Raw genomic sequence first — 27,236 nt, forward strand, 5'->3', positions numbered from 1 at the left:
TAAGTACTTTAAGACTTGAAAGATAGTATCTCAATGCTCTTGTCCTTGATTACTAGTATATTGATTTAACTTGCTCTTGCAAAGGGCTATGTTCGGTCTAGTTTCATTCATATCATACATGAAACTACCAATAATACTCGCATATTCTAACTAAATATACTCCTTCTAGTGTTAATCGATAGTTTAACACTACGATCAAAAAAAGTAGCAACATATTTACAATCATAATGATTATATTTTGTTAAAAAAAATTTATTGTAGTGAGATTGAGTTAATTCATATTCATCCCAATGTCTAACCAACTTAATACCAGGTATAACATCAGCTAAGCTCATATCTTTCATGTCAAATTTAAATAAAAGAAAGTGTTTGATATTATTTATGCATTTAACACTATTGCTCATGATTAACGTATCATTCACATAAAGAACAATAATTATAATGTGACTATGTCTTACTTTATTATATATGCATTTATCAAAGTCATGAATGTTAAACTCGTATAAAATGATCACTTCATCAAATTTTTATAAGTTGAGCAAACATACTAAAGAGAGATCGAGTAAGTTAAGAAACTCAAGAGAGCAGGGAGAGGAAGAGATAGTAAGCTCGTGAGAGAGAGAGTTGTGAGTAATGAAGAGAATGAGAGAGGGTTGAGGTATATATAGCCCTCAACCCAACAACTAGCAATAAAAGTCCATAAAGTGTATTTAGTGGATCTAAACCACCAACAATGAATGGTCAAGGCTGGCCAAATGGCTAGAAAAAATCAAGGGTAAAAGGTCTTGGTCAATAGGGCCTTACTGAGGTCAAAATTATTCAGAATCTGCAACATGGTCAACAGTCAAAGGGCTTGGGTGGCTAATGGACTGTTTAAACATAAATGCCCCATGCAAAAGGCATTGGAAAGGTTTTGGTCAAGGTAAAGAATTGTTTCAACGAGTAATAAGTCTGGGTCAAAGTTCATAAATAGGTCAATCAATGGTCGGTTTTAGATATGGGGATCAAAATCATCCCAAGTTCTAAAAAGAATGGTCAAAGACCAAACCAGAGTAAAATCTAAATCCAAGATCTATGATCCGAAGTTCAAGGTCTGAGTTGATATGCACTCAATGGACCTTTCCCATAAAGGCAATACCGCTCTAAATAAAGCCTAGTGAAGTTTTGACACTCTTCAATGTGAAACTAAACTAGTAGGAATAAATGAATACCCACTAACTTAGGTAAATGTAAAATGAAGGGTATGAAAAACTAAATAGTTTTAAAAAAAACCTTAACAGTACACATCATAGGATTTGTAATCCCCTTTGGGTCTAACATTAGGGATATTAGTAGACCGGGGGCAAGCGAGGATCCATCTAAATCCGCCCCGTTTGGGGGCAGGGATGGAGAACATGAAACAAAGAATGGACCAGGGATGGAGGAGAAAATAAAAACCTTGAGCAGGGATGAAAGCTAAGATAGACTTACTTTTTCTCCCGCCTTGCCCTGTCCTTAATCTTTATTAGTAAAATAACTAAAATACCCTTAGTTGTTAATAAAATTACTTATAACTCATATATATATTCCTAATACTAAATTTCTAATCACAAAGCCTAAAATGACCCTTTCAACTTCTTCTATTCATCTTCACCTCTTTCTTTCGGTCGTCACATCGTCCTCCTCTCAAGGCTCATTGTTTCGCTTTGCGTAACAACTTGATCCTCTTGGTGACTCGACCTCTCTTTCTCTTCCTTCTAACGAACGCAGTGATAAGAGACATAGATGATAAATTTGTTGAGATGCGAAAATGATAATGGGGGCGGGGATGGCGAAGAGAACAATAAATTCGAGACAGGGCGGGGTGGAGACCTTGTCCCCCACACCGCCCCAATCTACTGCCATCCCTATCTAAGATATGAGACAGTTAGACGCATCTTTTTTACTGTGAGGTGGAGACCACTGTGATTATCTCTTAGATGGCAAACGGCGGTTTACTTGAGACTATCTATTAGTACACCCATGATAACTTGCTCAAGTAACTTGACCATGTTGGGGCACAAGTAAAGTGCTACTATTGGAACAAGTCAAAAAACATTTACATCTAAAACTACTTACTGTATGCGAACAGACACATTTTTATGAAAGATTATTGATGGAGTATGGATTTTAATCATCTCTAAAACACCCGAACAAAACCACCTGGCTCCTTTCCTTTTTCATAATTGTAACCTTTATGAATATGCTTTTAATGATCTCCATCCACTCTTTTTCCATAATAAAACAATAGGGTGGGCATCACCCCGGCCCATGCTATGGCCCAGCCCATTTGGGTTAACTGTGGGATGGTTTGTTGAAACCCAGCTTAGTCCAGACCTAGCTTATGACTGGCCCATTGATGGGCTACAGACCTAGCTTAGACCCAACCCATTCGAAAACAGCCTGGGCTAAACTGGGCTGGCCCATGGTCCATGCCTAGAAATTGTGGTCTTATGTCACAGAAAAGCAGCCAATATTGTGAGCCTGTAGGATCTCTTTAAGTAGTCATTATTAATCATCCCAACTAGATCATTAGCAAGAACTATGCATGATCACCCAAATTGGGTATGGGATCAGGTGAAGTCACATTTCACAAAAAAGTGTGATGCTCTACCTGACTGAGCAACACCATGTTTTAACTGGTTCGTGGTCTAATCTATGAGGACTCGATCAAAGCATTAGGTGGAGCATCACATCTTGTTATGAGATGTGCTTGGACCGATTTGCATTGCGCCAGCTGCATGATCTTGGGTTAGGCAATAGGCAGTCACTTATGATGCATTTGATTGCTTCAGATCTCATATTCGAAGTGATAACCCTCTGGTCTAGCATGAACCCCCACCCCAAACCAGAGTAGAGCTTCAAATATGAGCTAAAAACACGCCTTTAGCAGCATCACCATTGATCACATCAATCAATGCAAGCAGCAGGTCGTGGAGGCAACATTATGGATTGTAGTTAGAGTGGGCCCCACTGTTGACCAGGATGAACCATTACAATGAAGGATGATTGACGACATATTTCCTGATCTGAGTTCCTTTACTTTTTAGAGGGCGGATCATGTGCAATTACATTTCACACTTTTAGTGTGTTGCTAATAGAGGGAAAATGGGGCCCGTGCCCCGCTCCACCTCGCCCCGTTTGGACCGGTGATGGAGGTTAATATCAAAACCCATGTGGGGATGGAGGTGGGAATGGATTTCTGTTCCCGTCTCCAATCCCCGCCTTGCCCCGCTTCGTACTCAATCCTTCTTTAGGGATGGCAGTGGACTAAGGAAAAACAGGGCCCCACTTCGCCCTGTTTAGACCGGGGATGGAGGACATGAAACGAGGATAGAAGCGGAGATGAAGGTTAAAATCAAGACCCATGCAGGATGAAGGGCAGGATTTCGAGATGGGTCAGGAGTAGAGACCTTGTCCCCTGCCGCCGCCCCCGCCCCCGCCCCCGCCCCCGCCCTGATCCACTGCCATCCCTAGTCAGCTGTGGGCCCCAACAGCAGATGGATGGGGCACACTGAAACTGTGCAACCTGATTGCACCTGATCTGCTGTGTATTTCTTGGCACGAGTCTAGTTGCTAGGAGGACCACATTTCATGCATGCACATGGCCGTTGCAAAAAGGTTCCAAGCATAAAGGGTACTATGATTGCTTCAAATACGCAAAGGCCTTGATTTTGGCTGTCCATTCTGTGAAATCTAAGCTTAATTTTTTGAGGCAATAAAATCTAACCATAATATTAGGGCAATTTTTACTTTTTATCAAAAAGGATATATCACCCATAGTTTTCACATTCTTTAAATTGACACTTAAACAACTGCTTCGCTTAAACAAGCATGACTACTATTTTTATCTAGTTAATATCGCAATATATATATATATATATATATATATATATATATATATATATATATATATATATATATATATATATATATATATATATATATATATATATATATGTGATAAAGAAACCTTCACCGAGAACAGGGTCACTTAATTAGCCTGCCTCCCTGCCAGGTAAAACTCCAGGTTGAGGACACGACCACCCAGTCAAAGTCAAGATTTATCATATCTAGCCAAGTACTTAATCTGTCGCAGGGCTTTGTTGTTTTTGTTGAAGGTAAGACCAAGGATGAGTTAAACGGTTGGAAGTATATTAACTTTAAAAAAATCTTAAATGTATTAGGAAAAACATTTTGATCTTCTTAAATTCAGAATAAAAAACAGAAATTTGTAGAAATTGGTGATGTTTTGACAATGTCCAGTTTTCTTTTTCATGAATTTATTGACATCTGAAAATATCGTATGATAACAAGAAACAAACCTCACAGAACTCAGTTAGTCTACCAACCTATTCTCCATGCTGCTTCCGCGGCACAGCTGACGAAGTCAAGCTGAACCAATGAACGCCAAAACAAAGAATTCACGTGAACGAATAGTGCAGTGAAGACGTGGAGCCAAATACCTCTATAAGCTCCCAGTGCTCTCTCCTCCATTCTTTGTCCTTCCAAAAATTTGAGTGCTGATCCAACCAGCACTAAAAGACCCCACGTGAATTTTTAATGCAGATTTTGTTTAGCTTTTTCCTCCTTTTCATATTGATATAAGCCTCATTTTTGGTTCATGCTTCTGACAGATACAGCTCCCTCTCTCAGTCCCACTCTTTAAACCTTCTCTCTCTATCCTGCAGTTTTCATTCGTTATCATGAATTGAAGAGTTTGGAGTTATACCAACAAAATATTTATTATGAAATTCAATTTTCCACGCTGGCCTATCACGGGTAGCCCAAGAGAAAAAGTGGGGATGGCATGAATTTTTCCTCGTCTAGTGCCGCTAAGTTCCATTATAAAAGGCAGAGCTTACCTCCCACAAGTGGAATGGTGGTCATTGGAGCAGAACCATTGTTGTGAAACTGGATAAAAGAAGAGATGGGTTCTTGCTTCAGTGGTGTGGTTTTGATGGTGGTGGTGGTTTTTCTGGGATTGGGTGGAGTCTCTTGTGTTTTGGGACAGAACCCAGTGTTTGCTTGTGATGCAGTGAAGAATCCTAACGTGAGTTCTCTTGGGTTTTGTGATGTTTCATTGGGTATAGATGGGAGGGTCAAGGATTTGGTGGGAAGATTGACACTGGAGGAGAAAGTTGCGTTCTTGGTGAACAAGGCAGGAGCTGTTGCTAGGCTTGGGATTCCTAGTTACGAGTGGTGGTCTGAGGCCTTACATGGTGTTTCCTATGTTGGTCCTGGCACACATTTCTCTAGCCTTGTTCCTGGGGCTACCAGTTTCCCTATGGTTATCCTCTCTGCAGCTACTTTCAACACTTCTCTGTGGGAAGCAATGGGAAAGGTGAGATATTCTGTGAAATTTTCTAGCTGATGTGTAGTCTGGGTCATGATTTCCACAGCTTTGCCTCGCTCACTTTCTTATGAATTTGTTTAATTTAGATTCTGTAATTTTGGGTCTGTTTCTTTAGTGGGCATCACATTGCCTCCTATTCTGCTTTAGTAGTAGATTTTGTATATGGTGAAGGAATGGAGCAGCACCTCAACAATTTAAAGTCGTAAAATGTGCAGCTCTCTTACCTTGATCATTTTAGACAGGCCAACTTCATATTGTGATCATTTCTTTCTCTTTTGGGTTTCTGCACTTAATATTATTAAATATTACAGATGGAAAATCCAATGGTTATAACAGCGTTATACTTGCCATCTTCATTTTTGTGGTCGTTAGAAATGATAAAATAGAAGCAGGTGAGGTGAAAAAAATGGATGACAGAACATTATAACAACTTTACCTTCTAACAATCTAAAATCTGTATCATTGTTGTTTTCTCTACTGTAGGAGTAGCTGCTTGTTTTTATATCATAATTTTCTTCTTTTTGATTGCTTATTTAGTCTCATTCAATGTTCATCGGGAATATTTGTATGATAAGTGTAGGCCGTGTGTTAGTTTTTATATAGTTGACGAATATATCAGCAACACCACAGATTATATTTTTCATAATGTTATTAAAAGTTTGAACTTTCCATAGGAGAAGTGAAAGAAAAAGAGGACAAAGTAAAACTGGAGCTCTTGAAATGTATGGATTCTCTGTTACAGATTGTTACTTTCTGGGTATAGACCAGAGTTACCGGAAGGTTCTTAGATAAGTGGTGCAGAAACTCGCTTCAGAAGCGTGATACTCTTCGCTTCCTAAATTTGACAAGAATCTCGATTTTCCAATGCTTCTCCTATGCTTTCCGCATGCTTCATCTATACTTCTTATATGTTCTCTCACTCTACTTTCCATGTTTTTTATGTGTTTCCTGTCACACTTCTCACTCACTTCCATGTGCTTTCTCTAAATTGGCAGTCATCATTTTTAGATTTTTTTAAAAATTTATTTTTTTTCACTTTTATTTTAGTTTTTATTTAGATTCCAATTTGATTCTCATTTAATTCTTATATTTCTTTTTTTATTCGTCGCTTTCCGCTTCCTATACATTTTAAAATGCATTGCTTCTCGCTTCCCATATCGTTTTCCGCTTCAGCTTCCTAGTCTGGCAACCTTGGTATAGACAAGACAGATATGTTTTTGGTTTGGTCTAATTGATATAATGCTATATTATGTTATGATTGCTCAAGGGAATAATAGTCATTTTGTTTGCCTCTGTTTTTGGTACGCAGGTAAATTTCATATCTCAAAAGAATGAGAAAGGACTGTAATCAATTCAGGTTCCTGAATTTTGTAGGCTTTCAGTTTCAGTTCATTAGTAGAGTTTATATGTAGGTTGCGACATTATATGCATTGTCTTATTTTTTTCCTATTTTTCATGAATTATGTGATTCTTAAATCATAAAAACTTGGTCTACTGCATAATAGTATGTCTTGTAGTATGACTATGACTGTTAGAGTAGTAACTCACCAACAAAAAGAAAAAAGGAATCTCGCTAACCCATGGGAGTAGAATTTGTGATCTGCAGTTTATAGAGGTTTGTTCAGAGAATACTATACCATGGAGTGAAATGGCACTAAATTTCAAGAAATTTGCTTACAGGCGGTTTCAACTGAAGCTCGGGCTATGTACAATGTGGGTTTAGCAGGACTAACGTACTGGAGTCCAAACATTAACATATTTAGAGATCCAAGATGGGGAAGGGGACAAGAGACTCCAGGTGAAGACCCTTTACTTACTAGCAAATATGCCACCTGCTACGTCAAAGGTCTGCAGCAGACAGACAGCGGAGACCCAAATCAGCTCAAAGTCGCTGCTTGCTGTAAACATTATACTGCATATGATGTAGACAATTGGAAAGGAATTCAGCGTTACACTTTCAATGCTCAGGTATATCAAACTGTTATCTCTTAATCTGTTTGTGACAGAAAGGATCGGAAAAGAAATAATAGCATGGTCCTTCCACACATTTTTCTCTACCTAAAAATGCTTGTTGCATTTCTTTTGTGCACTTTTTTGACGATGTGCCTGTGATGGTTGAAGCAATTGTTATAAATCAAGCAGTTACTAAATTACTTCTTTTTCTTGCTTTAGCAAGTATGATTCAGCAGTTAGGTAATTATACTTGGTTTTATTAAACCATGCAGCCCATTTATTATTCTTCTCATTTGTGCTTTGAAATTTGAATCCATCTCTCTTGTATCCTACAAATAAGGAAAAGAAACAAGGAATGTTGATTGTGAAAATTTGGAGTTTATTATTTCGTATTGGAGCTAAAAAAGAAAAAAGGAAAAGAAAAGAGTGGATAGAGAGGTAGATGCAAGATAACATGATAAATTGGATTATTGATATGGGCATCTAAGCCAATCATTTTATGATAGAAGATCCAATAGTTTGGGCAAATGTTGATGCGGAGTTGGTACACTGCCATGCAACCTCATCAATCTCATACAAACTTGGAGACTCTGTTATGCATAGCTATTGGATCTTCAGAACAGGTTCCAGCTTCAGATAATGCACAAAGAAATCTTACATAATAGCAATTATGTGTCATTCCTACTGTAATTGCTAGTTGTTTTAATTTTGGTTTATGTTATGCTCAGGTTACTAAACAGGACATGGATGATACATATCAGCCCCCATTCAAAAGTTGTGTGATTGACGGGCAGGTTGCTAGTGTCATGTGTTCTTACAATCAAGTCAATGGGATTCCAACCTGTGCTGATCCAAACCTTCTAGCAGGAACAGTGAGAGGAGACTGGAAACTTAACGGGTATCTTACTTCAACACAAAAAACACGTGCATCTTGTTGGTAGACTATGTCACCAACTCTTTTCATACAACTGATTCAAACTCTTTTGGTGCTTCTTGTAGATACATTGTTTCTGATTGTGATTCAGTTGATGTGTTATATAATTCTCAGCACTACACCAAAACTCCAGAAGAAGCCGCAGCAAAAGCCATAATGGCAGGTTAGCTCTGTTGAAGAAAGAATTCCTAACAACACAATTTTTCTGGTTTTTAATGGTATCTCATACTAAGCATGGATATTTTATGAAATGTGATTGCAACATGCGCACTATCAATTTCAAAACTTGACATAAATTTTTCCTATTGGGTTCTTTTTAATTGCTTATCCTTTTCAAAATGAATATGTAGCACATTCAATGTCAAATGTCAAGATTTTCAATTTTGAGAAATGGATCCTACCAGAAAGAAGTGCTTATTACATTGCTGTGTTTAATTCATCTCCTACACATGTCAAATTGGTTCAGCAATATGATATTGGACACCACTGTTATTGTGGAGCTTTCAGTGTGTGCACGGTATACAGTACACTCTCAGCTTGCATAGTCTTCTGCCATAAATATGTGCTTGTTTTTGTGTGAAACTCTGGTTTTGGATTTTACACCTGGGAGAAATTTCCTCTGAATTAAGAAATTTCTTGCTTGATAATATTGTGTTTGCATGTCCCTCAGGACTGGATCTCAATTGTGGGTCATTCCTTGGCCAACATACTGTGTCTGCTGTGAAGTCCGGAATTTTAAATGAATCAGCTGTTGACGGAGCAATTTCTAACAACTTCAGAGTTCTGATGCGACTTGGATTTTTTGATGGGGACCCAAGAAATCAGCCATATGGTAAACTTGGTCCCAAGGATGTCTGCACTCCCCAAAACCAAGAATTAGCAGCAGAAGCTGCAAGGCAAGGCATAGTTTTACTAAAAAATAGCAATGGAGCATTACCATTATCACCATCAACAATCAAATCCTTGGCAGTGATTGGACCAAATGCCAATGTTACCAAAACCATGATAGGGAACTATGAAGGTATGCAAATTTATGCAGTATTCTTATTGGCCATGTTATTTCCTCTGGTTTGCTTTAAGATAGCTCATTTTTTCACTAAAAAATCGAGAAATTATTGTAGTAAGAAACTCTATACCACATCACAGGTGATTAAACTGTCAGAACCATGACCAGATTAGATCAGATCATATTCTATATATCCAATCGTTTGGGAACTGTGCATCTCACTTGGTGAGCATGAGAATGGTTCCCAGAGACCTCCATCAAGTGAGATGCACGGTGGGGATTAAATATAGCTGAGGAATCAGCTATGTACAATATGACCTGATCTGCTTTCGTCAGAATGGATAATACAAAGGGTCTAGGAGACTTATGAACCTCAGGATAATACCAGCTCCACCTTTTAGGAAGTACTAATGGAGGAGAATGAGAGAGATTTGAGAGTTGATAGTTAAAGAGAATGAGATAAGGGGATGGGCTAGTGTGTAAGTGAGAAATGACGGAAATAACGGGCAATTCTCATATTTTTAGAAGAGATCTAAGTACATGAGCCAATCTCTAATTAGGAAAATCTGTAACTAGAGCTAAATTCACTCTAAAACTCTAGACAAGCCAACTCAAGAATTAACTATTTGATTAATGATCTTCAATTGTTACAAATGAGTGCATGGGCCCTATTTATAGGATTCATGGCTACAACAAAAAAAATAATGCCCTTCATTACAATTCTAATTCTCAACCCAAGTATATTGGATCCAACCTAAATAGCCTAGCCGGCTAGGTGGGACCCTCACATTTGGTCCCAAGCTCTACTACTAATGCCAAATCCCTAACAAGTAGATCTGATCCATGGCCTCATCTGTAGTGTTGTTAACATAGGGCTTCATGGATGATGTATTCAGGATTTTCCTGCTAGTTCACTGGGCTAAATGGCATTCAGTATGTAATGTGGTTGAGCAAGATTACTCGTTATCTTCCAATCAAGCTTGCTAGAGTATGTTCGGCCATCACAGGAAACATGATCAAACATATTAACTCTACCATTACTTATCCTAGTAGTAGTGGAAATGCTGGGAGTTCTTAACCTGATGTCATCCCAGGTGATATTTCAAATGACCATGTGGGTTTCTTTTTCACCATGGTTAAAGATTGATAAAAATTGATGGAAGACTTCAAAACTTGCTCTTTTTCTTTCTTTGATAATTCAAAAGTTAGTGCTTGGTGATGAAAAACAAGTTTGTTAGTTAGATATGTTTGTGATGTCATAGAGGACAAAGATGTTTTTCTCGAGTTATAACTGCTGTTTTGAGCACCAATGACTGCTAATGTCATCTATGTTGCAGTCTAAGCATGATATTTTCAAGTTTAGTAATGTATTAGTCCTACGGGGCATTTCACTCACTTAAATCATCTGCTATGTTATAGTTTATATCAAGAGGTTGTAATCTTGTCCTAGATTCAAATTCATTGTTGCGGACGCTGGCATCCCCAATATCTGTGCCGGATGCAAAGGCGTAGCCGAAACAGTTAAAAAAAAAACAATTTTTTTTAAAAGCCCAGTCCTAGCCCAGCCCTGATTCCATATGAAATAGATTTTTATCCATTTTTGTAGTCCAGCCCAGCCCAGCCCTGACTGCAGCAAATAGTTTGATTCGTCCATATGAAATAGATTTTTATTAATAATTGTAGCCATTTTTTATTTTATCTCAAAAAAAAAATTCCGGGGGCGCTACCCCCCGACTATCACACAAAAAAAAAATTTTTTGCTACACCACTGTTTGCCGCCACCCCCCCCCCCCCACATGAATCCTAGCTACGCCACTGGCCGGATGTTGTTAGCATCTATAGCGTTGTGCTGGATCCATCATCATAACAAAAGCAGTAAACAGTACATTACTAAACTGTCATCACTGTTCTACTAAGGAGACCTTAAAAAAATCAATCTGGTGTCCTCGGGCTTAGCGTTCTTTTAACTGCAAGAATGTTTTTATTAATTTTGATGAGGGATTTGGAACTTTTCAACGCATTGAAGAAAAAAAAGAAGAATGGTTTTGGCTTCGAACTATGGTCTCCTTATATTAGCAATACTTTGAAAACATGATGATTGTATTGCGATATTTTCTATAACCAATACAATAAAAAAGTTCATGATATTTTCAAATACCACCTATTTCTAAAATATCTCAAGGTCTTCATGATATTAAGAGTATTTATTTTTTTATGAGTTTTTCTCTTTTCATACTCTTATATATTACTACATTTTCATATACTGATAATTTTCCAAAAAAAATTATTTATGGTCATATTTCCCTTGTCAAGAAATTGTGGATACCGATATTTGTGGCATTGGTTCAAACTTTGTCCAAAGCAGTGGGAGAAGGGACATTGTCTGTCCTTTTTCAATAGATAAAAGTTTTTAGGGACGGGATAATTCATGCTTGGGTCCTGTTGCTTCTAAAATGATTCTCCATTAGGCTGAGCTCACGTTTAGCCCCCCAACAATGTATCAAAATCGAATAGGATCGGCCCCTTTTCATTCAATGCAAAGCCAGATTCAGACCCCATAAAAACCGGCCGATTCAGGTACGATTCATCCGCGACTCGATTCGGCTTGAACCAGATCCAAGTCATCCGATATATGTAAATCTTTTATATTTTTATGTTCTTTTGAATTTAAGAAAATTGTCATTTTAATAAACTGATTCAGACCGATTTGGGTTTTCTTTTCGAAAAACAGTTTTGATTAAAACCGATACTAACAATATTGCTCCCAATGCAGTGTTTAGCATTGTTGCTCAGCTTAGGTTGACTGGTCTGTACGATGTGTTCGGCCGATATCCGTGTACTTGGATAGTCCACCTAACGTCTCACAATATCTTGATATTCTGAGCTTGTCAAGAACCTGTATTATTTCTGACTTGGTGCTTTTTGGAAGTAGTAAACTGATTAGGTTAGTTAACCTAAGTTTGGTTTAATTTTAAAGGTTAAAAAAAAACAATGTCGAGCCCTAGATTTGAGAAAAATAAGCCTTGTAAGCTGACTTCTGACACGTGTATATTTTGGAGTTTTTCTTCAAGAAAAGCACATTCATGTTTTTTTATGTCAAAAGTGCCACTGCTTTTGTACAATTGGTAGCATCAAATCTACATGGCTTGATGCTTCGGCACATCGGTGCTTCACCTTATCACCACTAGACCCTATAGGTGCTCACTTTTTAACCAAATTGCTGTCAAATATTGAGCCTTAGTCCCCAGTCCTCCCCTCAAGGAAAGAATGTTTGCACACACCGCTAAAAGATGGGAAAATAAAAGAGACCTGTTATCCACTCCATGACAAATATTGCGATATTTATAAGCATATCGTCGATGTATCGCGAGAAATTGCCTGAAAGTTTTAAACGGCAATTTCGTGCAAGTTGCAAGATTTTCAAACTGTGACAAATATCGTGATATTTATATTTTTAAAAGATATTTATCATGAAAACCCCTGAGATTTTTATTTTTAAATGTGTTTTATTTATATTTTCTTATAATAATATTTTTTATATTTTTTATTCTTGAGATTTTTCCTAAAAAAAATGCGAGATTTATGAAAATTTTCAAAATCTCCCAAGTTTTTTGCCTGCAGAGATTTTGCCATTTTTAACTTTTGTCGCTATGGTTATCCATTTTCCTTATTGGGCTCTAACTGGGTTGGACTAGGTTGTCAATGGGTCGAACCTGTGTAGGGTACTCACCTGATCCGAGTCTGAATAGTTGGATACGAGCATGAAAGTAAATATTCGCCTACCAGTTCTTGGCCAAATATTATTCAGGTCGGGCCATACAAAATTGATACAAGACCTATCTTATGTCCAAATGGATCCATGTTCAGAATCATCTGTGCTAGATCCTATCCTATCCGGTAAGGTTCCCTTGAAGTCCATACAGTAGAAAGAGGTCCAGAGGTGGTCCTATAATAGCGTGGGCAATAGTGCATGTGGATCATAGGCTGATGGATGTAGGGATATAGTCAGGTCAGATTTGGGTCTGATGAGTCCTTTACTGAATCTGATCTAATTAGATATTGGCTATTTGGATTTGGAGCTTGATTCGGATTCAGATGGACGAGGGCAGCACCGAGAATGATTTTATAATTGTAATCTGTTGGATTCAGTAATAAAATCTCAAACCAAATCTGAATTAGACGTCAGATAACATCCGATCCGTGAACACCCCTAGGTGGATGTAACTTACCTGCTTTGGTGAAAATGTTGGAAAATTAACCAAGATCTCTTTTGACCCATAACAGTGTGGGCAACTCCAAGATCCATTTCATTCATTTGACCAAGACCTCTTTTGATTTGCAAACTATTCCTTTCAAGTCCTCTTGAATAGTGAATATTATTAATTTCTCCTTTGTTTCTCTCTCTCTATCTCACATTCTTTTTCGACCTTATCTTCAATCTTAATTCTCTTGAATATAATAGTATCCGTTCATAACATAATGTGTCCCTCCTAACATTGGGCCCCAAGAAATAGATGCAGTAAAAGACACTATTTTGTTTAATGGTGAATTTAAAACTTTGGGTCAGGTCAAATTTGATCTACCAAGTTTTTTTCTTTTAGATTTCTAAATGGTTGATAGAGAGTCAAAATTTCTTACCTAAAGTTGAAATAACAAGAGTTAGTTGATCTCTGTATCTCTCTCATGTAAACACCCTAATTCAAGGAAATAAAGTAAATGGCTCCATAATATAAGAGGATTTCATTTTATTTTTGAAATTCTTATAAGCATATCAAATTTGATGTAAGACTATATAGGATTTGGATCACATACACGAACCATTTGCTTTATGGATGTTTGAATCCTCTGTGAACAGGTATTCCCTGTTCGTTTAGTATACCTTATGGCACATGGATAAGGCTGCAGATATAGGGATACGGCCGTTTTCATGAAGTTTCTAATGTGATTAATATAAAAGGGGAGTCAAAATAGAGTATCTGTATGACATAGAGCGTGTTATTTATTATGTGAATTTGTATTGTAGTTGGCGTTTCATAGAAATTTTGTCTATTGAAACTGCAGGCACCCCTTGCAAGTACATTACTCCCCTTCAAGGCCTATCTGCTTACACTTCAACCCTCTATCAAGCTGGTTGTCTAAATGTATGGTGTTCACCCAACAACTTCCAACCGGATGCTGCAGTGAAGGCAGCATCAGCTGCCGATGCCACAGTCTTGATAGTTGGTGCAGATCAATCGGTTGAGGCTGAGGGCCGTGACAGGGTTGATCTAACGCTTCCCGGCCAGCAACAACAGCTTGTTGTACAAGTTGCTAATGCATCAAAAGGTCCTGTAATTCTCATCATAATGTCTGGAGGGCCCTTCGATGTTTCTTTCGCTAAAGCATCCAACAAGATCAGTAGCATACTTTGGGTGGGATACCCTGGTGAAAAGGGAGGAACAGCTATTGCTGATATCATTTTCGGAAACTTCAATCCAAGTAAGTATTCACTTCATTTTTTTTTATACAGAACATTGCTATGACTGAAGAGTTAAGCGTGATTGGGTAGAATGGGTGACATACTGAATGGTTATTGTAAGGGAAGAGAAGATAATGGCTTATAAAGTGCTGCTTAGCTTGCAGTGTAATGTTATATGCTTTGACCTTATGAATAGGCTGGTTATATACAGAAGCCTTTTTACACGATAATGAACAATAACTATACAAGAGATAATGCACAAAATAAAATTAGAATATTTTTATATCTGATTGTGTCTCCTCTTGATTTGTAGGCTGATTTGAATTTGAACTGATATTTGAATTTGAATACTGATTGTGCGTCTCCTCCTGATTTGTAGGTTGATTTGAATTTGAACTGATATTTGAATTTGAATAGTTATCTTTTTACATTTAGCTACGCAATATGATTATGATAATAATGACCATGGTGATGATGATGATGACATGATGCAGGTGGAAGGCTACCAATGACATGGTACCCACAGTCATTCGCCAACAATGTCCCCATGACTAACATGAATATGAGACCTGATCCTTCTACAGGTTATCCTGGCCGGACTTACAGGTTTTACACAGGTGATACAATTTATTTGTTTGGTGATGGATTGAGCTATACTCATTTTAATCACGTCCTTGTTCGTTCACCCAACCGCATTTCTCTGGCACTTGAAAGCACGCATCCCTGTTTCTCGCAAAAATGCAAAGCTGTAGACATGGCTGAGAGCACTTGCCAAGAATTGGCCTTTGATATTCATCTCAAAGTACAGAATGTTGGAGACATGCATGGCAGCCATACAGTTTTTCTTTTCTTTACCCCGCCTTCACACACAGGCAGATCACCCAAGAAACAGCTTCTTGGATTCGAGAAGGTTTACTTGACGTCGAAAGGTGAAGAGCTGGTTCAGTTTCGAGTAGATGTCTGCAAGGATTTGAGCACCGTCAATGAACTTGGTGAGCGAAAGTTGCTGCTGGGTTCACATGTTTTTCAGATAGGTAGCTTAAGTCATTCTTTGAGTGTGAGAATATGAATTGGCTTACCATGGAACTGAGCTTAAATCAAAGTTTGCTGGGCTAGGTTTGAGGCCAGTGACCATGGCAAATAAGTACAGCTTCCAAAGTAAAAGGGAAGTTGAGCTTAGAAATTGTTAGAGGCAAATGTGACTATTTTCTAATCTATGTTACGAACATGTCATTTTTCTAAATTGAGAAGTGCTCTCTTTGAGTCTGCTTCTGTATGTGTGTGCGCACGTGCATGTTACGTGTCTTTCGAAAAGCAAACAAATGAAGTGAAACACAGAGATATCACAAGAAAGATTGAGACAAGGGAACACAGCCCTTCGTCTACATCTACAAGAAAGGAGCAAGAAATCTATTATCAAAACAGAGGAATGCAATTATGGAAGCTCTCAAGAAAATCATAAAATGAAATGGGCAAAGAATTTGAGACACATAACACGATTTTAGAAAGACAAAAAGGTATAAGCAAGGTGTTGGAAGTGTTTGACGCAATGCATAAGCCTTTGTTGGGGTTTTGTCTCAAAATTATGTGGGTTTGCACATAAGTTTGGCCACCTACTTCCTTGCCTTTCCTAAGCTTTTGGAAGTTTTGCACTTTCATTTTTGTTTAGTCAAGAGTGTGAGTACTTTCCTTAAGTTTATACATAGTAGAGTTGCTTTTATGAGTAAGGCCTATTAGGAGCATGTCAATTTAATTTTGCACTTGGGATTTGGGTTTCAGTTTAGCCCTATTTGGTTTGGCTTAGTCTTAACTGATCTTTGACCATCATTTTTTGATCTTGGAATGATGTTATCCCTAAAACTTTTGACTGTCCACCTTATGGGTTTTGAACGAAACGATCGGTTTTGACCTTGACTTAGTAAACCCAACTATTGGAACCACCCTTGACCTAGTCTAACATCCATGTATGCAACCATTTATGGTCAAATGGCCCTCCAACCGCCTCTTTTAATTCATGACCATTTGATCCCCTTTCACTTTGATCAGCACCTTTATTCTTGGACTTTTTTTGTACCTATCAAGTCCATTTAAGGACTATTTTCTGCCCTTTTTGTTTGTTGATTGTGCCCAGTTTTAACGGAAGCAGATCAGGTCATGCTGAAAATGAGTGTTTTTGCTCATGCTGACATCGTGGCCATCCGATTTGCATTTTAAAAAGCTCAAAAGTCAACAAAACCACGTGGCATTCATCCAAAATGCAAACAGAGGGGCACGATGTCCGCATGAGCAAAAGCGCTCATTTTCAGCATGACCTGATCTGCTTCCAATTTTAACCCTCCTCTCCTAGTCATTGGACCCTCTTAAAGGCCATTTATTTCTGGTCATCGGGTCCTTTATGAGTAGTTGTTAGGCTTGGAGCTATATATGCCTCAGCCCTTTCCCATCTCTACATGGCTCTCCCAATCGCTCTTATCTCTTCCATGAGTTCACTTTTGCTCCTTTGAGTCCATGATCTCTTTCTCTAGTCTTTCACTCCGTCAAAAGATTGTCGAGTAGAGCCTAGGGCGTGCCCAATCTTAGTCGAGTCAAAAGGCTATTCAAAGTTGTTCATATTGAGTTGCTCGGTCTCACTCAGTAGGGCTGACCTTCACAAGTAGGTGAAAGCTTGGTGTATCCTAGGAGTGAGGTTGCACTAATATCCATTGCATCAAGGACAACAACTATCATTTTAAAGATAGCACATCTAACATGTGTCTCCAAACCTACCTAATTCAGGCTCAATTGTCATATCTACTCTATTTTTCAACAAATTTAAAATGATAGTTTGCAACGTAATGACTACATCGAAGGTTGAAACAAATGGTGTAAGGTACACTTTTAATTTTATATTTGGTTTGGCATATCTATTAGGTGCTTAAACATATGCCTAGTGTTTTATGTGGTTATATACTTAGTCTACCTATTAGAATCATTGAAAATATGTTAATGTATTTTCATATTTTGAAACTACTATTATATATATGAAAAATATAAGTGTTTTTCATGGTTAATAGTTATAAAATGACTAGATGCATAGTGGTTTATTTGGACCCTTTATGGATTCAAATTTTTGTTGTTTAAATCTTAGCTTAGACTTGGATTCATTTTCAAATTGGTTTTCTGGTCCATTTGAGATTGTAATTCATCTCACCTCATTTTGTAGTTAGGCATATAAAAAGATGCATTGTATTACTCTATGGCATTCACTGGATCTTGCATTTGTTCCATTTTGTAATTAAGCTACTTCTTATGTTGTTGGATCCAAACTCACCTATGTTGAATTTGTTGTGTTGAGAACTTTATAGCGCCATGAACATGTTTTCTATTATACTTTGTAGAATTGGACCTTATTGCAACCCATTTTTATCATGACCCATTATTGTCATCTTTGGATCCAATTTAGATCCATAATTTTGCGATTTGAATATCAAGTACGTTATCAAGTTTAATTTGTGTTTTGGGTCAGATATGCATATTTTGATGATTGTATGCTATTTAACATGGTATAATGTATTAATTTCTAATCTTATCACTACAAGAAAAATGAGGATTAGTGACGGACACTATCTATCGCCAAATTCTTAGCGACGAATTAGTGATGGATTAGCGATGGATAGCATCCGTTGCAAAATCCTAGTCGCTAAAATATGATAGAATTTATCTCTCACTAATTAGTGATGGATCAAGTTCATCCTTAAATAAGGACTGCTTTGGTTTTGCGATGAAATTTTATTCGTCGCCAATTCGTCGCTAAGTTGAGTCGGATTAGCGACGGATTACATTCAGTCGCAAAACTAAATATTAGCGACGAATATTATCTATCGCTAATCCGTCGCAAAACTTTAAAAAAAAAAAACAAAAAAAAAACACTTGGTCGGGTATGATCCATAAGAAACCGGGTCTCAAACATAAGCCCAAGAAAAAATTTGAGCTTATGATACTGCTAAATAGTAAAGAAACCGGGTATGATCCATAAGGACCCGCACCAGGGGAACCCCCGGACCCCCCTCTAGTAAGGAAAATATATGATACTGCTAAATAGTATAATACAGTTAACACTTGGAAAAAAATGCCATTCTTACCCAAAATGAAAAAAAAAAAGACAATAAGAATGCCTGAAGTATATTTAAATGAAAATAAAGTTAACACAGTTGAAAGTGGACAAAGAAAACATGATTAAAGATAGAACAAAGTAGTATTAGGCCATGCCAGATTGCCTGCAATTCATTCAAGTTCATACCGTTTGAATAGGAAATTAAACGGAGACGATGATTCCCACATAACATTTATAGTGATTCCTTTGTTCTTTGACAAGAGAATGAGCAGACTCATGCTTAACAATCATTCACTACGTGAAACGGCTAATGGCAGTATTCCTGTTTACAAGAATCAATGCAACGAAAAAACTCCATGAAATGGTAGATGACAAAAAAATAGCAGCTTTCACTTACAAAAATGGAAGTATACAAGTATGCACCAGTAGCAACTGATAAACCCATGACACCAATCTCTTACTTTGACGTTAATTTTCAGTGAGACATTGGCCAGATACTGTTTGCTAATTTTGAATACATGCTTCGTGAGACAGCACTGAGATATTAAGCCTAGATCAGTTTCGCATATCCGTTTGAGATCACCTGCAACAAAATCAGTACTACCAGTAAAATCAGAAAAACATGTTAAACCAAAAAAGTAATGAATTTTTTCTAATGGCTAGAAAAACATCAATTTAATTGGTTAATAGCAGACTTATTAAGTGGTAACTGGTAAGCAGTACTAAAAAGATCTCTTAAAAAATACCTACCTGTTAAATATCCATTTCCCGATCTTTTGGTCTCTGGCATGTAACTTTGAGAAGCGCAGTAATTTGCTTCTCATTCAACCATTTGGTGGGTGGGGAATGAATGTGTACACCTCCATTGGCAAATAGTTAGCCTTCTTTTGAATTCCAACTTGAAGGCAAGGAAGCTGAGTGTGTTGGACATCTCTTGAAAGTATTCAAATACAGATTTTATGGTTGATTGATCAACTGGAAACCTGTTGGACATGATAAAAGCATGCAACATTCAGCCAGTTGAATTCTTTAGAACATACAGATCAACTCATCTAAGGAAACAAGGCACAAATATAGTGTAACTTACACAAGTTCCCTTGTAGGTTGTGATGTCAACCCTGAGACTCGGTACTTCCTTCTCACGTTTCCTCTATGTGTGACTTCGACTTTTACACCTCTTAATGCCTTTTTGATCTGATAATGTTTTCACATAAAAGATGTTCATATTCATCAATCGATCAAATAGAAAAACAAAGCCACGGGGAAGAACAGATTATTACTTTCACGCGGTCTGAATCAGACAAAGGTCTTGCCAACACATCCTTGTTCAAAATTTGAGCTACAAATTCAATGATTGGAAGTGGTTCTATAAATGCCATCGAGGACATGTCTGCAAAAAATTTTAACCATACAGAAAAGAAGCTCAGAAATAGGAAAGAAAAGCATTTCCAAGGTTAATGTCAATTTACAACACAACTCTCTGCCCAATTCGTCCTACCAATATTCAGAGAGAGACCCATTTGAGTAGGCCTTATACTTTGATAAAAGCCACACCATGACTCCAAACCTTCACCAAGCCACTGTGGTCTTTGGATATCAGGTGAATAAAATGATCTACCCACAGGACAATACCTGAAGAAATGCAACCAAAGAGTGAAAAACTGGAGAACTTAAATTTTTTTTTTAAAAAATCTTCATTAGATGCAAATTTTCAAAAATAGAAACTCACTTTTAAAAATTTGCACCTTTGGGTTGATAGTTCTCCAAGGACAATGTCCAGGACTTGAAGAGCTTCTTGTGGAGCCTCTACTGTTCTACCAGCCAGAAATTCACCCAAATGGTGCAAATCAGCTCTAGCAACGAACTTGATTGCAACCTTGAATTCCCTCTCTCTTCTGAAGAATAATTGGAGTCAGCCAAATCTAGTTCTAGTTCAAAGCACCCAATATGCATAAGCTCAGATAAATTCAGCTCCACCACTAGTCCATTTTTTAATTAAGTGCCTTATGGGTAATTCATCTATGAAATAACCTTTTATCATCCTGCAATTCTGCTTTTTGCTACTTTTGTGAAGTACAAGTAGCTCAAAGTTGGTTTTCACCAGAAAGACTGCAGAATGAAAATTTAGCAGCCAAAAAGATCATCTCTCTCTCTCTCTCTCTCTCTCTCTCTCTCTCTCTCTCTCTGAGAGAACTCCAATCAATACGCTCATGGTAGCTTAAAGAAGTTGTATGCTTATGAGTAGTAGTTGAAAAAATTAAAATGTGGACATTACAGTATAACAAGACAAAAAGCCTTACTTAGGACCATGGACTCCATCCTCCTCTTCCACAAGCTTAACACCGAATTCCTTTGAAGTGAAAGGAAGTACTCCAGCAGTGTACAGACTCTTTCTTCCATCATAGGCAGGCAACCTCATCCCCAAACCTGATTCTCTGTACAGCTTCACTAGCTCAGCCATGATAGCCCTGTTCACACTTCTTGAGGCCACCTCAGGAGTTATAGTAACCTACAAGTAATAAACAAAAAGAGTCAAGTAAAAAGAAACAAGAAACTACCATCCCACAAGAAATGCCTCTTTGGACAAGTAAAAAGAAATAAGAAACTACCACCCCCCAAGAAATGCCTCTCCGGACAAGTAAAAAGAAATAAGAAACTACCACCCCCACAAGAAATACCCTTTGTTGACAAGTAAATTCACCAACACAGTGATATGCTACAGTGAAGAAGGATAAAGCGTAAATGAGGAAACATGTTCCATTTAATACCCTCTTACTAAAAATGTAGTGGACACATGAAATATTTTCAAGCTTACATCATACTGGTTTAAGTCTTTCTGAGGAAGCTCAGCAAAGAAATGGTTGGCTTTCACCAAGCACTTCACCCCAGCTTGTCCATAACCAGGCCTAGCAGGGAACCTGAGAGCTTTGCTAGAAGCAGGAGGCCCCACTTCCATGCTCACCACTTCATCTCCATTGCTGCTGTGAACTTCAGGTGTCGGGACTCTGGCACCTTTAACGGAAACCGGTGCCTAATGCTGCAAATTCCGGCCTCAGGGCATGGAAAAATGTCACCTTGCATTGGCTTTCCTTTGGCTCTGGACCTTCTTTTGCCTCTGCCATTTTGAAGGGGCTCATGGGGAGGACCCTTTTTGGCTTGGAGGGTTTCTGATGGGCTTTGGACATGGTTCTTTATTACTACATGATACTTTGTGTTTTCTTTCATCTGGGCTAGAGGCATGAGTGAATGAATGTGTCAATACAAAAGGGTGAGCCACTCCACAGAGTCTGCATAAAAAAATGTTGTCACCAATAACACCACCCTATGTTTCTTATCCTCGGTTCAGTTCATCTGTACAAGAATAACAATAATAGCTTTGTAAGGAAAACAAGAAAGTAAAAGAAACAAAAAAAAACATACAGAATGGAAATCAAACAACGATGTGCAATGCAAGAACCAAAATGCATCAAATTATTGACACACAAGCCCTGCACCGCATTTAACCATCTTCCAAAGAAAAGATCACATCAGATCAAGCTTTTCTCAATCCAAAAACACTATTTTTTCCTATTTGGACGATCTCTAGGCCAAATTGGAGAAATAATCATCTGAAAACAACCGCAATACGATCTAGAACGCCCAAAACTCGAATTTTTAGAAGAAACGAAGACGATAAACCTAAAATTATTGGATTTATGCAGCTTTCGTACCAAAATAGGGGAAATTTTTAGGGTTTTGTTTCGTACCAAAACCCAATTTATTGCCCCATGTAGCGTCCCAGGCCCCTCCAGGGTAAGACCGGCTCGCCGGAACAGCGGCCGATTCGAAGAGCTTGGGGGGATTTGCCGACGATGGTGGTGGCAACGATGAACCAGAAATCTTCTGGGATGACGAGTCTGCTGCCTCAAATCTGATGGTGGTGGCAAATAGAAGGAAAGAGGCATGATTCAGGAACTTGGGTTTTCTTGGGTGGAGAGAAACCGAAGGAAAATGCAAAGGAGAGGGGAAAGGGAAAGGAGGGGAAGACAAGAGTCGGCCGGAGGGGGGTTGGCGACTAGGAAGAGAAAGGAGAAGAAGAGAAGGCTGGGGGGGGGGGCGGGCGGCTGCGTACAGTCAAAGGGTGAAAAGTGCGATGCGGTGAAAAAAAAAATATCTGTTTAAATCCAAAAGCAGCGACGGCTTAGAGACTAAAACATTCTCTCAAAATTCGTCGAAGCAGTGAAGGACAAATTTTATCGTTAATTCATTGTGGATTTTTGTTATCGTTAATTCATTGTGGATTTTTGTTGCTAATTAATGTTTTTCTTGTAGTGTTTGCGACGAAAACATTACGTCGCTACGTTGCAACTTAGTTTGTGACAGAATTTTTTCGTCGCTAATTAACGACAGATTTTGTGACACAACTTTTTTCGTCATTAATCCTGCCTTTAATTTCAATTTTTAGCAATGGCTGGTTTTCTCTAGCTAATCCGTCGTAAATTTGCGATGAAAAAATTCTCTCACAAATTTCCGTTGCTAATTCACGTTTTTCTTGTAGTGCATGTGATGAATAAAAAATTTATGTTTAGATTACACAATAATGTAATATTCTTCAAGATCTATATTCAAATTCAAGAAACTTTTCACTTGGTATATTTGAATGCAAATAACCAAAATCATGCTTTAATGATGGTCATTGATAAATGTTTCATGTTAGAAATATTACATCTAGAAAGGCCTCTTGAGTGAGAATATATGGACTCATGAAACCTTAGGATAAATTCCTAAATGAACATATAATATTGGCATGAAATCCTAAGTTATAGATCTAAGTCCTGATGGTTTTTTACTTAATGATATTATATATTCCATGAGTGCATGAATATTGATTAATTTACTAAATAATTGAGGTTGACATCGATTTGCTTTCTTCTATAAGTCTTTCTTTGCATCTTGCAAATAATTCAAGTTTGTAAAATGATTTTAAATAAATAAATTTGATCAAGCTCAACCCAAGATTCAAACACAATCTTAAGATCAATTATAAGCAAAGGTTCATCAAAAGAAAATAAAAATTTACTAGTATGGAAAGCCAGGTCACCTTATTACTCATTATAATTAAGTAGTATCAAAGCACACATACCTGATGACATTAGTGATTCAGATAAAGGGTGATACATATATTCTAAGTCTAAGATAAAGTTATGTATAATTCACATATACAAAATCACAGGGGTAGCCAAGTAGTCAATATAAAAGATCATCTTAAAGCCAATATATATATATAAAGGAAAGTTGTGGTTAGGCTGACCCCCTACCAGAATAACAATTGCCCCATGTGGCAGAGGGATTTAGTTCTGGGCCTTCGGCTTGACACAGGACCCCGCTTACCACATGAGATACCACCTCAGTGGTGAAGCCAATTTATATGGTAAATGAAGGTTTTGAACTTAGTTTCTTTCAAGTTATGTCTTACCTTTTAAGATGTGCATCATGTTCCCATCGAGATAAATCTATCAATCTGTCAATTAATTTTGATTTTTGTTTAATCTAACAGTTTCATATTATGAAAGAATTATGTGTTTGAAGACAAACATTTACTTGCTAATAGTTAATCAATTTGAATCTAGCTAATAAAGTTAATGTTAGTTATTATTATATTTGATTTTTTTGTCTCACACTACAAGAAAATTGCTAATTAGCGACGGAAATTTGCGACGGATTTTTTCCGTCGCTAATGAGCGTCAGATTAGCTAGAGAAACCTTTCTTCATGAATCTGTCGCTAATTCGCGACGGATTAGCGAGGAAACAACTTTTATCGCTAATTAGCGACGGATTAGTGACATCAATTTTTTGTCGCTAATTCTTAATACAAGAAAACCATTTTAGCGAAGGATTTAGAGAGGGAATTGTGTCATCGCTAATTAGCGATGGATTAGCGACAGAATATATTTTGTTGCTAGTTTGGTATTTTGATTTACGACGGCTTAGCGACGGAATAATTTCGTCGCTAAATGTCGCGTAAATCTCTAATCCCATCCCTCTTTCTCTTTTTCCTGTTACGCTGTCTTGCTCCCGCCCACCGCCCTCTCCCTCCCGCCGCCCGTCGGCCTCTATCCGGCCGCCACCGTCCACTGCTCGCCAGCCGCCGCTCCCCGTCAGCCTCCCGCCACCGCCCAACGACGCGCATGTAATCATTTCCAGCAGCAGGGGGACGACCCCCCTGCATTTCTGACAGCAGGGGGTCGACCCCCCTGCATTTTCGGCAGGGGGTCGACCCCCTGCATTTTCGGCAGGGGGTCGACCCCCCTGCATTTCCGGCAGAAGGGGGTCGACCCAGCTGCGTTTTCGGCAGCAGGGGGTTGCCCCCCCTGTGTTTCCAGCTGGGGGTCGACCCCCTGCCGGAAAGGCAGGGGGTCGACCCCCCTGCATTTCCGGCAGCAGGGGGTCACCCCCCCTGTGTTTTCGGCAGGGGGTCGACCCCCTGCATTTCCGACAGCAGGGGGTCGCGCCCCCTATGTTTTCGGCTGGGGTCGACCCCCTGCATTTCCGGCAGGGGGTCGACCCCCCTGCGTTTCCAGCAGCAGGGGGTCGACCCCCCTGCGTTTCCGGCAGCAGGGGGTCGCCCCCCCTGTGTTTTCGACAGGGGGTCGACCCCCTGCATTTTCGGCAGCAAGGGGTCCCCCCCCCCCCCTGTGTTTTCGGCTGGGGGTCAACCCCTTGCATTTCCGGCAGCAAGGGGTCGACCCCCTCCCGAAAACACAGGGGGGCGACCCCCTGCTGTCGGAAACGCAGGGGGGTCGACCCCCTGCTGCCGGAAATGCAAGGGGGTCGACACCCTGCGTTTCCGGCAGCAGGGGGTCGCCCCCCCTCTGTTTTCGATAGGGGGTCGACCCCATGCATTTTCGGCAGGGGGTCGACCCCCTGTATTTCCGGCAACAGAGGGGTCGACCCCCCTGTGTTTCCGGCAGCAGGGGGTCACCCCCCCTGCATTTTCGATAGGGGGTCGACCCCTTGCGTTTCCGGCAGCAGAGCGTAGGGGGTCGCTCCCCCTGCGTTTCCGGTAGGGGGTCGACCCCCTGTATTTTCGGCAACAGGGGGTCGCATCGCCCCCCTGCGTTTCTGGCAGCACGTCGCAGAGGGTCGCCCCCCTGCATTTCTGGCAGGTAGGGGGTTGCCCCCCCTGCATTTCCGGTAGGGGGTCACCCCCCTGCGTTTTCGGCAAAGGGGTCGCCCCCTGCGTTCTGTGAAACTGCATCTGCCTCTTGTTTTTTTTTCGGCAGGTGGTGACTTCATTTTAACATAGTGTTTTTTGCAGATTTCTCAACGGAACTCGCTTGTGCCCCGTCACCCATGGTAAGTAAGTGACAAAAACAATGCAAATCGGGTAAATACCCGTGGTGAGTAAGTGATGCAAGTGCATCACATGTTATTTAATTTATTGAATGTAACACTTTATTGTTCACACACTCACTTAGTTGTTAATATCTAGGACTGCTTTGTTGGAGTTCGGAGATCATGCTGAGCATGATTTTAATGTATTAAAATGAAAGTGTTCTTATTTTTGGAGTACGGAGTCCATGCTAGGCATGGTAGTAGTTAGTGGGATATTGAAGTGTGTTTGCTGCAGGTACATGTTTGACATTTGTTTGATATGAATTATTTCGATGTATTGCAATGTTTGATGTGATTGTATCCACACTTGCATGTAGTTACTTTCAATTTGATTATGTCTTCCATGCTGAAAGCATGCTTCAAATGAATGTATCGTGTCATGAATAGTTTGCACATGAAAATATTAAGTTATCAATGCATGCATCATAATTCTTGTGATTGTATGACATCATATATTGCATGATAAATTTGATATTTTCTTCATCATAGCATTCTGATGGTTCTCTTTTAACTGGTTAGGATACTATTCGTAACATCATACGACAAAATGACTGCAAACCGTGAATGGATGTACCGTAGGATAGTGGACAATGAGCTATCGCATGAATATATGGATGGTGTTGACAGTTTTATTGAATTTGCAACGGCAAGTGTCAGTACAGTAGATCCCACAGGTCGGATTAGGTGTCCCTGCAAGATTTGTAAGAATAATCGATTTGTAGAACCCCATGGCGTTAGACATCACCTATACAGGAAGGGTTTTGTGAGTGATTATCAGAACTGGACGTTTCATGGTGAAGATTTTAGAAACGATTTTGATGTACGGGTGAATGTGGTGCACGATAATCCATATACGAATTTGATATTTGATGCCGCAGGAACAGAACTGGGTTCTGCTATGAGTTCTAGTGATGTAAGAACTGTCGTAGATGAAGAATCACCAAATGATGCAGCTAGTAGATTTTATGATTTACTTAGAGATGTTGATGAGCCACTTTGGAACGGTTGTGAGAGTCACACTATCTTGTCTGCAGTTCTTCAAC

At 38.9% G+C, this 27,236-nt stretch overlaps 1 protein-coding gene and 1 pseudogene across 2 annotated transcripts; one reads left to right on the forward strand and one right to left on the reverse strand.

Annotated features, from left to right (window-relative positions):
- The first annotated feature begins 4,890 nt into the window (after positions 1-4,890).
- Positions 4,891-15,993, forward strand: LOC149816684 (beta-D-xylosidase 4-like). The gene is made up of 7 exons (XM_089988185.1): positions 4,891-5,362; positions 7,055-7,342; positions 8,056-8,225; positions 8,327-8,424; positions 8,932-9,282; positions 14,329-14,745; positions 15,220-15,993. The coding sequence occupies exons 1-7, from the start codon at positions 4,949-4,951 to the stop codon at positions 15,792-15,794; spliced, it is 2,313 nt and encodes a 770-aa protein (XP_089844311.1). The 5' UTR covers positions 4,891-4,948; the 3' UTR covers positions 15,795-15,993.
- A 3,578-nt stretch (positions 15,994-19,571) lies between these two features.
- On the reverse strand, positions 19,572-22,838 carry LOC149816685 (protein argonaute 10-like; annotated as a pseudogene). The gene is made up of 8 exons (XR_016427598.1): positions 22,565-22,838; positions 21,634-22,169; positions 21,119-21,327; positions 20,564-20,713; positions 20,317-20,450; positions 20,099-20,208; positions 19,906-20,012; positions 19,572-19,801 (listed from the first exon to the last, which is right to left on the reverse strand). The product of XR_016427598.1 is annotated as a protein argonaute 10-like (transcript).
- Positions 22,839-27,236: the final 4,398 nt, after the last annotated feature.

The sequence above is a fragment of the Nuphar pumila genome, chromosome 14 (assembly GCF_984573655.1).
Source record: "Nuphar pumila chromosome 14, dmNupPumi1.hap1.1, whole genome shotgun sequence".
Classification (NCBI taxonomy): Eukaryota; Viridiplantae; Streptophyta; class Magnoliopsida; order Nymphaeales; family Nymphaeaceae; genus Nuphar; species Nuphar pumila.